This window comes from Alligator sinensis, unplaced genomic scaffold, assembly GCF_000455745.1.
Source record: "Alligator sinensis unplaced genomic scaffold, ASM45574v1 scaffold782_1, whole genome shotgun sequence".
NCBI classification, from domain to species: domain Eukaryota; kingdom Metazoa; phylum Chordata; order Crocodylia; family Alligatoridae; genus Alligator; species Alligator sinensis.
The window spans coordinates 172780-189422 of record NW_005843078.1 but is presented as its reverse complement, the minus strand read 5'-3'; the positions used below and the strand labels follow the sequence as shown (position 1 = coordinate 189422).

The 16643-nt window shown below is 50.7% G+C and overlaps 1 protein-coding gene across 5 annotated transcripts in view; it reads right to left on the bottom strand.

Annotated features, from left to right (window-relative positions):
* SMARCD3 (SWI/SNF related, matrix associated, actin dependent regulator of chromatin, subfamily d, member 3) overlaps positions 1-16643 on the bottom strand; it is a 108352-nt gene that overhangs the window by 33083 nt on the left and 58626 nt on the right. For all 5 annotated transcript variants that reach the window (XM_025193616.1, XM_006037184.3, XM_025193615.1 and 2 more), the window contains exons 5-7: positions 6439-6561; positions 5322-5417; positions 3663-3764 (exon numbers count right to left, since the gene is read on the bottom strand). In XM_025193616.1, coding sequence (XP_025049401.1) covers positions 3663-3764; positions 5322-5417; positions 6439-6561 — 321 coding nt within the window. The remainder of the gene's footprint in view (positions 1-3662; positions 3765-5321; positions 5418-6438; positions 6562-16643) is intronic.

The window sequence follows — 16643 nt, the reverse complement described above, 5'->3', positions numbered from 1 at the left end:
TCCTGCCTAGGCAGGGGGTCGGACTCGATGATCTGTTGAGGTCCCTTCCGACCCTAACATCTATGAATCTATGAATCTATGACATTACTGTGCAAGCAGAATAACCACGTCCTGGTCACTTGGCCCTAGTTGAGCTCTGATGTTGAGCTCAGAGATCAATTCCTCTTTATCTGCCTGGCTGAGGCCTATTGTGGAGTGCCCTGTGGTGGTAGCAATGCTTCCTGAATAAGGACATTGTCATCTCAAGTGTCTAGGACTTTCAAAGAGGAATTACTAGTGGCAGCATGAGGCCTCTAACATGTGTCGCTCAGACTGCAGCTCCCATTGATAGAACAGGTTTGTTTAATTTGCAGGCAGACACTTATGGAGTCAGACATCCTTTCACTCCATGCAACACTGCACATACAGGATCCCTTAGGAGGCTGGTCTCAGGGGGAAAGGAGTCCAGGAGAGGTAGCTGTACTTTAAAGAAACCTTACTGAGGGCACAACCAACCCAATGCACAGGACAACTAGCATGCATGGCAGAAGACCAGCTTGGCTTATCAGGGAACTCTTCAGTCAGCTAATAACAAAAAGGAAGCTTCTAAGTGGAAACTTGGAGCAACGACTAGGGAGGAGTATAAGAGCATTGCTCGGGCACGCAGGGATGGAATTAGGAAGGCCAAAGCACAACTGGAGCTGCAGCTAGCAAAGGACATGAAGAGTAACAAGAAGGGTTTGTATACGTATGTCAGCAGCAAGAGAAGGATCAAGAAAAGCGTGGGTTTCTTACTGAATGGGAGAGGCAACCTAGTGCCTATCGAAAGCTGGAAAGGCATCTGGCTGGGGTCATGATAGGCATCTGGCTGGGGTCAGCTGAACCCAGCACTCTTTTCTGCCTAGGGAGGGGGTCGGACTCTATGATCTATTGAGGTCCCTTCTGACCCTAGCATCTATGAATCTATGATACAGAAAAGGCTGAAGTACTCAGTGCCTTTTTCACCTCTGTCTTCACAGGCAAAGTCAGCTTGCACACTACTACACCAGGTAGCACAGTTTGGGGAGGAGGTGAACAGCCCTCAGTGGTGAAGAACAGGTTAGGGACTATTTAGAATACAAATACAAGTCCATGAGACCAGATGGGATGCACCCAAGCATGCTGAGGGTGTTGGCCGACGTGACTGCAGACCTGCTGGCCATCATCTCTGAAAACTCCTGGCGATCGGGAGAGGTCCCAGATGATTGGAAAAGGGCAGATATAGTGCCCATATTTAAGAAGAGGAAGAATGAAGATTCAGGGAACTACAGACCAGTCAGCCTCACCCCAGGCCCTAGAAAAATCATGGAGTAGATCTTAAAGTAATTCGTTTCTAAGCACTTGCAGAAGAAGAAAGTGATTAGGAACCGTCACCAACAGTCATCATGCCTGAACAACAGGACTGCCTTCTGTGATGAGATGACTGGCTCTATAGATGCTCTGTTTATAACACCAGTTGATATTATATACCTTGATTTTAGCAAGGCTTTTGTTACAGTCTCCCACAACATTCTCACAGGCAAGCTAAAGAAGTATGGGCTGGATGAATGGACTGCAGAGGGGATAGAAAACTGGCTGGAGCATCCGGCACAGAGGGTGGTAATCAATGGCTCCATGTCTAGTTGGCAAGCAGTATCAAGTGAAGTGCCTCAGGGGTTGGTCCTGGGGCTGGTTTTGTTCAACGTCTTCATCAACGACTTGGAAGATGGGATGGAGTGCACCCTCAGCAAGTTTGTAGATGACACAAGCTGGGGGAAGTAGTAGATACTCTGGAGGGTAGGACTACGATTCAGAGTGATCTCGACAAACTGAAGGATTGGGCCGAAAAGAATCTCGTGAAGTTCAACAAGAACAAATGCAAAATCCTGCGCTTAGGACAGAACAATCCCATGCACCACTACAGGCTGGGGGCTGACGGGCTGGGCAGCAGCTCTGCAGAAAAGGACCTGGGGGTGACAGTGGACAAGAAGCTGACCAGGAGCCAGCAGTGTGCCCTTGTTGCCAAGAAGGCCAACAGCATCCTGGGCTGCATTGGTAGGTGTGTTGCCAGCAGGTCAAGGGAAGTGATTATTCTTCCCTATGCGGCACTGGTGAGGCCACATCCGGAGTACTGTGTCCAGTTTTGGGCTCTCCACTACAGAAAGGATGTGGACCAACTGGAGAGAGTCCAGTGGAAGGCAACAAAAATGGTTTGGGGGGTGGGGACATGACTTGTGAGGAGAGGCTGAGGGAACTGGGCTTCTTTAGTCTGAAGAGAAGAATGAGTGGGGATTTAATAGCAGCCTTCAACTACCTGAAGGGGGATCGAAAGAGGATGGAACCACACTGCTCTCAGTGGTGGCTGATGACAGAACAAGGAGCAATCGTCTCAAGTTGCACCAAGGGAAGTTTAGGTTAGATATTGGGAAAAATTTTCTCACAAAGAGGGTGGTGAAGCACTGGAACAGGTTACCCAGAAAGGTTATGGAATCTCCATCCTTGGATGTTTTTAAGACCTGGTTAGACAAAGCCTTGGCAGGGATGATCTAGTTGGGGATGGTCCTGCTTTCAGCAAGGGATTCAACTAGATGTGACCTCCTGAGATCGCTTCCAACCGTCATTTTCTATGATTCTGTGATACCAATAGCAACCAATTTTCTTTATGTCCTAGACCACTGATTCAACGCATCATGTTCAGCAGCTTCCAAGCTGTTGGTTACTTGAAAACAAGCAGTGCCATTTCTGACGGTGCTTTTCCCCTGCCTTATGGTGCTCTTGAGCCTTTCTGAACTGGTTAAAGTTAGTCATGTTTTTCTGCTCCTTTTTACCAAAATGGAGATTCATCTTTTTGCTTTTTGCCACAGAAAGGAGCACCCTGCTCCCTGCCCCCGGTTTTGCAAAGCCGCTCACCTTTGGCGGGATGTCATGAGCCTCCCAGCTGGGCTGGCAGGCTGTATGGACCTAAGAGAGGCCTTGCTTATTGCTGGATTCTTCACAGTAAGGGAGTGGTGATGGAGTCTGCTTTTTATAGGAACAGGCAAAACAAATGATGCCAACACTTTGACATGACCACAGCGCATTTTCTGCACAGTACAACATGGGATGCAGCAGCTACTTGTATCTGAAAAGGAGTATGGCCAGCAAACACAGTTTCTGTAACTGCTCCCATACCACAAGATGGCTTTCAAATATGCTGGGAAGGGTTTAACTTAAACCCCTCTGCTAATGTCCATCACTGCCTGAGTGCAACTGGCACAGCCTGAGATCTCACCCATCTGCATTTGCCTAGGCCCCACTTCCAGCTTGTCCTGCCTCAGTTTCACTTGCAGGCATTGCAGGTAAGCAAAGAACAAATGGCAGCAATACGAAATTTATGCCCATAAGGCACTTTTCCCCTTCAGCACCAGCACCACCATCTCTACAGCTGATGAATGAGACCCGCATTCTTACACCAATGATGTTTCCTTCCCCAACGCATCACAAAAACTATAATGGTTTCCGGGCAAAATCCATCCCCCTGCGTGACAGGAATTCTACACATCTCAGGAACGGCAACAGGAAATTGCTCCCAGATGCACGCAGCCAGGCGCCTCCCCTGTGCTCTTGTGTGACCTGACACTGGTGTTCCATGTGAGCAGCTGCCACACCATGAGCCACACACTGACCTGGTAATCCAGCATGAGGAGGAGTGTGCACCGCACACTCACGTCGCCAGGCCGTTTCACCTGGAAGCCATCGGTCTCCTGGGTCGTGGGGGTTCTGTGCCACTGTGGAAAGAGAAGCCAAATGGGAGGAAAGTCAGCCTTGGTTTAACGCTGGCTAACACGGGAAACTGTGTGTGTTTGCGTGTGTGTGTACACACACATTCAACATATGTGCAGTATTCCGTGCTCAACCCCTCCGAGATCAGAGTAACCCTCTGAAATCAAACCTTCCAAAATCAGGACTTGGGAAGATATAGGGAAGAATACCCAGCCTGTGTCTCCCCTTAGTGCTTAAGCCAGTGATTTGATTCTCAACCACAAGATCCCTTTACAGGTGTTGTGGTGCCTGGCCCCTGCGCAAGGAGGTAAGCACTCTCTTCCCACTGCCTGATGCCATGCACCCACCCCAGCAAACCATGGTCAAGCAGCGCACACAGCTTTTCCTCTGGGGACTGCTGCTGCTGCCCTCTCCCACCCCCAGGCAGCCCACACACTAAGCAGATGTGAAGCTGCAGAGCTGTAGTTTTTCAGCTCAGCTCATCCTCCCAGGGCTGGTGAGTTGGGCAATAGGGGCTGATGGCTCCAGCTGCCAGCATGCAAGGGTGTGGAAGAGCTGCCTCAGAGGTGGGGACCACCCCTGCCTCATCCTCCCATAGGTGTAGACCAGGACATAGGGTGGAAATAGTGAGGCATGGCAGGATGAGGCCCTGCTCCAACCTGGCACCAGCTAGATCACTGGTTTTCAAACTTTTTAGCCTGAAGGGCCCTGCCACAGCCTTTCTGAATGCCGATCCTAGATGAGCAATTCTCAGCCAGGGTTCAACTCAATTCAGAAAAGTTAAGGGGGGCCCTTGAGGCTAAAAAGGTTGAGAACCACTGGCTCACTGGTATTAGCTGTAAGATGGTCCCACTATGTTCTAAGACACTGTTGTCTGTCAGAAAGCGCAAGCTGGACCTGATGTCACAGCCTCTCTCCACAACGTTACGTTCGTCACTACACACGTGTGTTCATTAGTAGAACCTATGTACTCCTCGCACCAAACTAACTTTTAAAAAAGAACCATAACCTGGCAACAAATCACTACACAGCTTCTCCCCACACATCTTCTTGGAAGGACCTTGCAGCGTGCTGTATGTGAAGGCAGCCCATTGCACGGACAATATAGTCCTCTCAAAACAGATGCTATTTACAGCTTTCTAAGGTGCTTATCTTCACTAGTCAGCAGATCATGTAAGTGCAACGATCCAGAGAACTACGGCACCGATAAAACACGCACATCAACTGACTCCTGAGATAACAAAATCAGCCTTGGAACCACTTGAGTTCTCTGCGCCCGCGTGGCTTTGGTACTGCTCGCACTGCAGTGTCGATGGTAAAGCACCACGGCCAGCCCGCCAAGCACGGCACATCTCCTGCATGCCCCTAGTAACAGGCACACGCCATCACCCGTTGCTCTTCACACTCAGCCGTGCAACCTCTGCGAAGGCCCTTGTGAGGCCACAAACTGCCCAGCAGAAAGGGAGAAGGGAAGGAGCCGTGGGAGAAGGAACGGGGACGGGCCCAGGGTTGTGCAGTAGCAGCAGGCTGGGTTTGTTGGCCAGGACGTGTGAGCCTCCTACCTCCACCAGGTGATTGTCGGGTCCATACAGGTCTTTGTCCAGCTCAATGACCAAGCTCTTGAAGAAGGAGGAAAACTTCCGCTTCTGCTTGCTGAGCTATAGGAGCAGGAAAGGGAGGAGTCAGAGCAGCCATCCCAGCCTGAAACTCCTGCTCACCTCCCATGGCTGACTCCCTAGGAACATGACTTGCCAGTGCAGGCCAGACCCATGGGCCATCAAGACCGCTGTCCTGTTTGGCCACGGTCAGAGAAGTGGAGAATCCCTGAGCTCTGCAGCGCTGTCTGAGTGGCCGGCTTGCACCCTAGTGCTCTTCCTCCTTGCTCTAATTCTAGATGTGCCACTTCTGAGTCCTGGGCCTCCATTGCCTTGTGGCAGGGAGTTCCCCAGGTTAACTGGGTGGGAAGGGAACAGTGTCCTTGCATCAGATCTGGAGGCTGCCATGGGCTGGTGGCATTCACCGCTGCATCCCGCTGCTTGCTGCTGCTCCAGAACCAGAAGAGCCCACTGTGATCCCGGCTCCTCCTCCCACCCAGGCAGCCCCAAGCCAATCTCAGTTTGTGTTCAAACCACAAAACACACCCACTCCCCATTTAAGAATTGCCAGTGATGGAGGAACCCCTGCAGCCCATGTTCCTTTGGTTCACAGATAATGCACTGCTCCTGTCATTGAAGCAAGGGTCTTAGTTTCAGCTTAACTTTGCTGAGGTTCCCCCTTCAGCCACACTTGTCCCACACTGGCTCAGCAGCAATGAGCTCCCTCTGGCCACTCTGCTCCCCGCACAGGTCCTGGCAGACCGTGAGAACATCCTCCCGACCATCATATGTGCAACACTGCTTATCTGCTCCACACTTGTGCTCCCCCCTCACATGCTATCCCTTGTTTCCTTCTGTCCCATGGCCCTGTCCCCCTCCCTTTCTGTCCTGGCCCCCAGCGTGATACTGACGCTGCTGGGCACATGCTTCCCCAGTAGTAATGACCCAAACAGGGCTGCACGGAGAGGCTCTGCCTCACCCCGGCATCCCGGAGACTAGGCCCTCACCCTACAGGCCACGTAAGTAATGTCCAGCCCCTTCCCAGCCCCGGAGAAGAGAAGCGAGAAGTGCCCACAAATCCTACATCATCCAGGAGCTTCCCCTCCACCCGCAGCTCCCAGGACGCAATGCTGCCATCAGAGTCATCAGCGTCGGACTTCGCAGGGTTAAAGGTGTTGGAGATGTAGAGCCTCAGTTTCCGCTTTTGCTGCAAGACAACACACAGATAAGGGTATCACAGGGAGGCCGTGGGGAGGGCGTTTTGGGGCACGCTATCACTGTATGCCTTGCAGGCTTGGTAGTGTTGTGTCAACTCACGTCAAGGGCTTGGGCACGTAACAAAGCTACTGAAAAGCTGAGTCTGTGCACTGTACTCAGGAGCCAGGTGGCAACGGAGAATTACCAAAAGCCTACTGCGACCCACAGGGGAGACTGGAGCTTGATGCTGACCCAGGCCCAGCGGCCAGACCCTTGTGCTCCTTGGAAGCTCTCTCATGAGAAGAGCAAATAATGCTGTTGCTCTACAACATTTGCAGGCTGGTCCCTGATAGCAGCCAGGGTGCACAGCTCTTGCCACCTGGATGTCTTTTATGGATGAATCCATCTAGACTTTCATTTCGACCTCCAGCCGTGAAGCACCTGCGTCTGCAAACAAAGAGGCACGGCACAGCCCCTCCCACCACGCTCTCCGTCACAACCTGACTGGTAACACTCGTGCCATGCACTACTCCATCCCCTGCACAGCCCTTGCCTCCCACACCTGTGGCTGCCCCAGGCTCTCCCAGCAGCTGCCCGCTTGATCACATTTCCATACTCTAGTGATTCTCAACCAGGGCGTTACAGCACCCTGGGGTGCTTTGGGATCCTTTCAGAAGTGCCATAAAGTGCCCCACAATGTTATCACTGTTAAGTGTGCAAATGTGATTTACAAAATAAACTCGGTTTTAAATAGGAATCCATAGTGCTAAAGCTCTCTGATCTATTGTGGGCTTTCTGAGTCCTTTACAACAGAAGAATTGTTCTATTAGTTTCATAGATGCTAGGGTCAGAAGGGACGTATTAGATCATCGAGTCCGACCCCTGCCCTGGGCAGGGATGAGTGCTGGGGTCAGATGGCCCCAGCCAGGTGTCTGTCCAATCTCCTTTTAACTACCTCCAAGGAAGGGGACAGCACCACCTCCCTTGGAAGCTTATTCCAGATTTTGGCAACCTTCACTGTACAGAATTTTTTCCTGATGTCCAATCTGAATTTGGTCTCTTCCAGTTTGTGGCCACTATTTCTAGTTACCCTGACAGGCATCCTGGTAAACATCGTATCCCCTATTTCTTGCTGCCCCCACCCATGAGTTTGCAGGCGGCCACAAGATCACCTCTCAGCCTCCTCTTGCGGAGGCTGAAGAGGTTCAGGTCTCCCAATAGGTCCACATAGGGTTTTTTCTGTAGGCCTTTAACCAGATGAGTGGCCTTCCTCTGAACCCTCTCCAGGCCATTCACATCCCTCTTGAAGTTCAGCACCCAAAACTGGACACAGTACTCCAGCTGCGGCCTGACCAGTGCTGCATAGAGGGGACGTATCACCACCCTAGACCTGTTTGTGATGCACCTGCTGATGCAAGAAAGGGGGCGGTTAGCTTTAGTTGCTACCTCATCACACTGGTGACTCGTGTTCATATTGGAGTCATCTACGACTCCGAGATCCCTTTCTGCGGTCGTGCTACTTAGACTGGTCCCTCCCAGGCTGTAGCAGTGTTGATGATCCTTTCTCCCCAGGTGCAACACATGACACTTATCCTTGTTAAACTGTCCTTGTTCGGCCCATTTCCCCAGCCTGTCCAAATCAGCCTGGATATGCTCCCTGCCGTCTAGTTTGTGTACCTCCCCCCATAGTTTGGTATCGTCAGCAAACTTGGACAGTGTGCTTTCTACTCCCTCCTCCAAATCATTGATGAAGATAGTGAATAGTACTGGTCCCAGGACAGAGCCCTGGGGGACTCCGCTGCCCACGTTTCTCCAGGTAGAAACTGACCTGGCCACCACCACTCTCTGCGTGTGTCCCATGAGCCAATTTTCTACCTACCAGACTGTGTAATAATCTACATTGCAACTGTGTAGTTTATTTATAAGAACTGGGTGTGACACCATGTCAAAGGCCTTTTTAAAATCTAAGAAAATACATCTACCTCTATTGCTTCATCCAAGCATTTTGTGACCCAGTCGTAAAATAAAACCAGGTTAGTCAGGCAGGATCTGCCTGCTATGAACCCATGCTGATTGCCCCTTAGCATCATTTTACCTTCTGGTCCACCACAAATGTGATCCTTAACAATTTTCTCAAAGGTCTTGCCAAGAATAGAGGGGAGGCTAGCCGGCCTATAGTTACCCGGTTCCTCCTTCCTCTCCTTCTTGAAAATAGGGACCACATTGGCTCTTTTCCCATCCTCCAGGACCTGTCCTGAGCACCACGAGTGCTCAAACAGTTGTGCCAGCGGCTCCACTATGACTCCAGCTAATTCCCTAAGTACCCTAGGATGAAGATCATCAGGGCCTGTTGACTTGAATACTTTCAGCTGCTCCAGGTGCCCCTTTACTAGGTCAGCTCCAACAGTTGGTGGGTGGGCATCTATACTGGTCTTACCTAAGGTTTCAATGGGATGTGTATTTGTATTCATGTCCAGGAACACGGATGCAAAGAAATCATTTAGAAGCTCCGCTTTGGCCATCCTATCTGTTACCAGCTGCCCTAGTTCATCCTGAAGGGGCCCTAAGTTACCCTGCACCTTCCTTTTCTTCCTATGTACCTAAAGAATGACTTGTTATCCTTAACTTTTGCTGCCAGCCTAAGCTCCATTTCCGCTTTGGCTTTCTTCACTGTTTCCCTGCAAGCTGGAACCAAGCAGGTATACTCCTCCTTGGTGGCAGCCCCCTGCTTCCACTATTATTTTTCTGTAGTTAAAAATCAAGTGAACACTTAAGAGCTGGCATTTTCCAAGGGGTGCCTTGACTCCACTGAGAGGTACCTTGAGTCTAACAAGGTTGAGAACCAGTGCCCGGTCACCTACTTCTGGAACAGAAACCCTGACCCCTTTCCACACCTTGTTCTCCAACATGGCCTACTGCCCTTTCCATCAGGCCCCCTGCAGTTCTTTTCCACCCTGGCTGCAAAAGGAGATGACGGCTACCAGAATAGAAACCTCCAGTTGTCTAGGCTTTCCTTGCTATCTGATCAAAGTTTCTTTCCTGCAAAGTGTCATGGTTGCTGATGTGCAGCAGCATCCCCATGTTGCAAAAAGACACGCACAGGCATCTTCCTTCAATAGCAAGTCCTACAGCAATGGGCAAGTAGTGATAGGGGCAGGTGCTAGTGTTTACTGGAAGCCTTTAGACGTGGACCTACACGGAGGCAATGACTGCATGATGCTTGTTTTGTACTTGGAACCGAGACAGGCAGTGCAATTCAGCAGCTGCAATTCCAGCTGGGCAGGGCTATGTAGGATCTACTCTGCTCGCCCTGTATGGGGAACAAGCTAGAAAAGGTGCCCCAAACTCAGTCTGTCTCATTTCATAAACCCATGTTGTGGGCTTGGGGCAGCAGGGAATAATGCTTGCCTGCCCAGCCAGTCATGGGGCTGGCTGGGCGAGAGAAATTCCAGCTTTTCCTGCTGCTCCAGACTCTGCTAAAAGTGATCCTCTCCAGCAGTGCCTCAATGAGAAACGCTCTGTCTCCATGATGATCTTGATACAACCGATCCTGGGCAGAGCCTCAAGAAAGGCATCCACGAGGCACGCAATGAACCTCCAGGCTTCTCTACAAAGAAACATCAGGACTGGTTTGATGAGAATGATACAGAGATTCAAGCTCTCGTTGACAGAGAAAAGAGAGCCTTTCAATGCTTGGCAGAAAGATGTCAGCTCCAAACAGAAGCAAAGAAGAGCACAGATGCTTCTTCAGCTTGAGGAAGGGTTTGTGCCCGAAAGCTTGCTAAGAAAAATTTTTCCAAGTATTTGAGTTGGTCTAATAAAAGATATCGGATTTACTCAAAGAAACTTGTCAAACAGAAGCAAGACACTTATCACCATGTTAAAGCCAAGGCCCAAAGGAAAATTCAAGAGGAAATGAACAAGTGGTGGGAGGACAAAGCAAAAGAGATTCAAAAGTTTGCTGTCAACCAGAACATGAATAGTTTTTTCAACAAAACCAAACCAACAGAGCCAGGAAAACAAAGAAGCAGTCCCTCTGAATTTCATGGATTGAACAAAACTCTTCAAAGACAGCTCCACCATCAACACATGGGGAAGATGGATTTTCAAAAGTTCCTGGCCCCAAATTCTAAAGTCGAAGACAAAACTATCCAACCATTTCACAGTCCTGTTAGGGACTACATTGTAGATCTGCCAACTTATCAAGAGCTCTTGAAAGCCATTAAGCAGATGACAAACAACAAAGCATGGGGTCTTGATTCAATATCAGCTGAAATTTATAACGAAAGTGGAAAAAAACTCTCTCGCCAACTATGTCACCGTTATGAAAATATGGAAACATGAGCAAATTCCCAGTGACTTAAGAGGTGCCAGATCTGTTACCATATTCAAGACAGGAGAGAGATTACAATGCAGCAACTATTGTGGTATTGCACTCCTGTCCATAGCTGGGAAGGTCCTTGCCCCCGTTCTCCTCAATAGACTCACTTCCTTGCTGAGGAGCTTCTGCCCAAGTCCCAGGGTGGTTTCAGACCACACGGAGAGACAGTAGATATGATCTTTATTTCTAGACAGCTGCCACAGGCAACACCAAGATTTTTACATGGCCTTCATTGACCTCACTAAGGCCTTTGATTCAGTCAAAAGAGAGGCCTTATGCAAGATCCTGATGAGATTGGGATGCTTGCCAAAATTCATTACCATCATCAGACTTCTTCACAAGATGACAGCAACTGCCCTAAGCAATGGCTTGGAAATGGACCCCTTCACTGTTAGAACTGAAGTCAAGCAAGGATGTATGATTGCACTAACATGGTTTTCCATCTATATAGCACAGGGGTGGACAATTATTCCAGCTGGAGGGCTGCTTCATGAGTTTTGGTGAGCTGTAGAGGGTAGCAAAGGTAGCCCCGCACCTTGACAGGTGCCCCGTCCCCTGGTCACCAACTTGGTACCAGAAGTCCTGTCCCCCTAACCCCTGACCTTTGCCACCAGAACTCCTGGCCCTGGCCCTGGCCCCAGAAGTATTCCTTTTGGGAAGGGGGTTTGCCATCTTGGAACTGGAAAAAAACCCCCAAATTATATACTAAAAATCTAACATCCACAATAACATATTTTAATTTTATTTTTAAAAGATTTTTTTGTCCTGATTTGTGTGTGTTTGCATCATGTATATAAAGGTGATTGCATAATAGCTCAAAATGAAGTCTTTCTCTTGTATATTGTGGCGGGGGGCATGGGGCTTGTAGGGGGCTGTCACTGTATGTGGGGGGTGTTTGTGGGGATGTATGGGTGTATATGGGGTTTGTGGGGTGTGTTGAGGCGGGTGTGGGTGTGCATGTGGTGGGATGTGTGCAGGTAGCAGTGAGTGAGGCTACCCCCAGAGACCCTTGTGTGTGTGTGGGGGGGCTGCATGTGGGGAGAGGTGTGTGTGAGGGTGCAGTGTCTGTGGAGTATGTGATTGGGCATGGGGGGAGAGTGTGGTTGTAGGGTTTGTGGGTATGGTGGAGTGTGCATGGTAGCCCCTCCCCACGCGCCTCCCTCAAGCTGGTCACCTCTTGCCCCCACCCCGCAACAGCCCAGAGCCCACATGCCCTACGGTACCTCCCCACCACTGCCAACAGCACGCAGCCCCAGCATGCCATGCCTGCTCCAGACTGACCAGCAGAAGTGGATCAGCCAGACACCCACACGCTTCTGCCCCACTGGCGCTGCTGTTGTTGCAGCAGCTCAGCATGAGCAGGTGAGTCTGGAGTAGGTGTGAGGCTGGTCAGGGCTGGACGTGGGTCCCTGCAAGTACCGCAGGGCTAGGGCCAGCAGCTGCTGTCTAGAAAGGCAGTCCAGTGCAAAGCTGCCCCAGCCCCGCTGTGGGCCTGGCTGGTGGCAGGATGTGCCACCATGGGATGATGCCTGGGCCAGGCAGGACCAAGGGACATGCCGTGGGCTGGAGAAAGCCCCTCTGTGGGTCATATCCAGCCCATGGGCCATATTTTGCCCACCCCTGATATAGCAGCTATTCCTATCTTACTGTTGATACACTTCCATCTGGAGTTAGTATCCAATATTGCATGGATGGAAAGCTCCTTAATGTTGAACCAGCTGTTCCAAATTCAAGATAACCAAAATCTCCATTACTGATCTTCAATATCAAAGACTCATAGAAAATTAGGGTTAGAAGGGATCTCAGGAGGTCACATCTAGTCCAAACCCCTGCTTGAAGCAGGACCAGCCCCAGTTAAATCATCCTAGACAAGGCTTTGTCTAGCTGGGTCTTAAAAACCTCCAAGGATGGAGATCCCACCACCTCTCTGGGTAGCCTGCTCTAGTGTTTTACTACCATCCTAGTGACAAAGTTTTCCTCACTATTTAACCACAACTTTCCTTGCGGCTTACCGCTATATCCAAGGAATGCATCAGGAGCTCAGTGAACAACTGTTCACTAGGGCAGTGCTTCTCAAACTATCTGATGTGGCAGAACGGCAATTTTTTTTCCAGCAGGCCAGGGACCGGTGCCCAGTTCAGCTGGTGGCAGCAACTGCGTGCAACAGCATTACACAAACGCGTGATCGGCTGTTCCTTTCTCTTTCCTCACCTTGCACGACATGACGTCACCTGGAGTGCTGGAACGTATGAACTGTGGCACTACGACATATCAATGTTATGCTTCTGAAAATATATTTATTTCTTTCCTGGCAACTCGCTGCGGACTGGCGACCGGTGGCTCGCAGACTGGCACTGGTTCGTGGACCACCACTTTGAGAAGCACTGCACTAGGGCACTCCTGGGGAAGACCAGGACCAATGGATATAAACTCTTGGAAGGCCACTTCAGGCTTAATACCAGGAAAAACTCCTTCACAGTCAGGGTGTCCAGACTGTGGAATAAATTCCCTCCAGAGGTGGTGCAGTCACCTACCCTGGAGGTTTTCAAGAGGAGACTGGACAGTCACCTTGCTCAGGTCACTTGACCCCTGTTGTCTTCCTGCCTAGAGCAGGGGCGCTGGACCCGATGATCTTCAAGGTCCCTTCCAGCCCCTGACAATCTATGAATCTATGAACTTGAGCCCATTGCTCCTTGTCCTGTCATCTGCCCCCACTGAGAACAGCCCATCTCCATCCTCTTTGCAGCCCCACTGCAGGGAGTTGAAGGCTGCTATTCAATCCCCCTCGGTCTTGTCTTCTCCAGACTAAATCAGCCCAGGTCCCTCAGCCTCTCCTCATAAGTCATATGCCCCAACCCCCAACCATTTTTATTGTCTTCTGCTGGACTCTCTTCAATTTGTCCACATCCTTTCTGTAGTGGGGGGCCCACAACTGGACACAGGACTCCAGATGTGGCCTCCCCAGTGCCAAACAGAGGGGAAGAATCACTTCCCTCAATCTGCTGGCAACGTTCCTACCAGTGCAGCCCAGTATGCTATTAGCCTTCTTCGCAACACGGGTACACTGTTGGCTCGTATTCAGCTTATTGTCCACTGTCACCCCCAGGTTCAACGAGCTTTAATTAAAGCACCCCTGCTGCCATTTTTCAGCCCGGGACACCAATACATGTGATGGCCCAGGCACTTTAATTAGAGCGGCTCTCAGAGCCACTCTAAGTAAAGCACCCCCCATCTCCTGGAGCACGTGTATAAATGACTGAAGGCAGGCTGGACAGTTCCACTTGGCCAGAGTGGGAGCAGCGGCTCTGCGGACCCTTGAGAACACCTTATGGCACCCCTTTGGAGAACCAGTGCCCTAGAAGTTCACCACGTGCTGCCGAGGGTATGCAGCCTATCGGGTTTGAGAAATGCAGAAAGCAAGGGCACGGACGCTGTTGGAATGGAGGAGGGAAATGATTCTACGTTGGTTGAAGTGAGAGGCAGCAGTCAGACAGGAGGAGGCTACAGGCACCCAGAGAGAGGAGCCCAGTGCAGGAGGGCACTGCACAACACTGCAGTTAAAGCCAGGCAGTGATAGAGCAAGATGGCTAAGAACAGAGAAGAGGCCTTGGGATCTGGTCAGAAACAGGTTGCTAATCCACACTGCCTCTGCATCCTTCATCTCTGGCCCATGAAGCCGGCATGCTCCTTCATTAAGCTGGCACGCTTTATGATTTCCAGGAGTCATTCTTCTTGGGCCCAGCGGAGTGTGTCCATTCCCTCAGCCACAGAGAAGCATTTATATCCCTGAGCACACAAATGGCTCCAGCAAACCGTCAAACTTTATAATCCCCATAAATACTACCTCCACATGGGCAGCTTGTCGACCTACCTCTCCACGCCTCGCCTGCCCCCTCCACAGCTGCTCCTGGAGATCTTGCTGACAGCTCCACCTCATCGTGGCTCAAACTGACCTCATAATTTGACCTCCTGAACCTTCAGCACTGCCCTCAGGCTCCCTCCCGTACCACAGACACCACCCCCGGCTCCTCCCTGTTGCCCAGGAAGGCACCCTTGACTCTTTTTGCCACACATCCAGACTGCATCCAAAACCTCATTTCTTCTTAGAAGAGCAAAACTCATATCTGGTGAGATGGCCCAACAGCCTTATTCATACCTTGCTCCTTTCCTAATGGTGTCACTGCTTGCTGCAGCACTCTGGTCTGCCAAACCCTACAGCTCCTCCAAGACATGCCAGAAAAATTGTCTTCCTCCCCCACACAACGAGCCATAACAGGCTTCTCCTTTCCACCCTCCCCAGCTCTTGCTTACCCATCCCATCAGTTTGAAACTGCTCCCGCTTCCTACCTATCCCATGCAGGGCAGCTGCTCCCAGCACCGCAGATCCATCCGGTTTGAATCTCCCACTACTGCATGAATCCTACCACACTCCCTCTGTACACAGCCCCTCAAACAATCCACCTCTTCCACCATGCCCCCAGAGGGGAGCTTACAGGTCTGAACAAGAATCCTAACACCATCACTAGACATCCCAGCTCACCCTGCCTGCTATGCCTCTGGCATTTAGACTGAAAACCCTTTAGGTGCAAAGCGGTGGATTCAAACGCTCTTTTCACTTGTCAGTACTTCAGAGTGCAGAGGGCATGGTCACTGCTATACAAATAAAAACAAATACATATTCAGTTGCTTTCTATCAGGACTGCGAAGAGCCCTGGGGAAACGAGCAGGATGTGCAACTCATAGCACAAATCTGGACCCCATGAGACATCATCAAGAGGATGGTGTCAACCAGCCACTGCCTGAGGCAGCTATCCAAACGCTCCCAGCTTCACCGCAACAGGACCGAGCCTTGATACCACCTCATCCACGAGGACGAGGCCCGTGGTGCTTGGGCCAGGTGCCAGATGATTGGAAGATGGCCAATGTGGTCCCCATCTTTAAGAAAGGGAGGAGGGAGGACCCGGGCAACTATAGGCCTGTCAGTCTTACCTCAATCCTGGGGAAACTCTTTGAGAAGATCATCAAGGAGCACATCTGTGATGGGCCGGCATCGGGGATGATGCTCAAGGGCAACCAGCAGGAGTTCATTAGGGGCAGGTCCTGCCAGACCAACCTGATTGCCTTTTACAATCAGGTCACGAAAGTATTGGATGCAGGTGTCGCCGTGGATATAGTCTTTCTGGACTTCAGCAAGGCCTTTGACACTGTCTCCCACCCCATCCTCAATAACAAATTAGGCGACTGTGGCATTGATGCCTACACAGTCAGGTGGATTGCGAATTAGCTGAAGAGTCGTAATCAGAGGGTGGTGGTGGACGGGTCATATTCGACCTGGGGGAAGTGGGCAGCAGAGTCCCCCAGGGCTCGCTCCTTGGGCCCGCGCTGTTCAATTTCTTTATCAGCGATTTGGACGACGGGGTGAAAAGCAACCTGTTCAAATTTGCTGATGATACCAAAATTTGGGGTGAGGTGGGCATGCTAGTAGGGAGGGAAAGACTGCAGAAAGACCTGGATAGGTTGCAAGGGTGGGCTAACAAAAACAGGATGCGTTTCAATACGGACAAGTGCAGGGTGCTGCACTTGGGCAGTAGTAACCGGTAGCACACTTCTAAGATGGGAAACTCCCTTCTTGAGAGCACGGAGGCAGAAAGGGATCTTGGAGTCATCATTGACTCCAAGATGAACAGGGGCCGACAATGCGAGGTCACGGT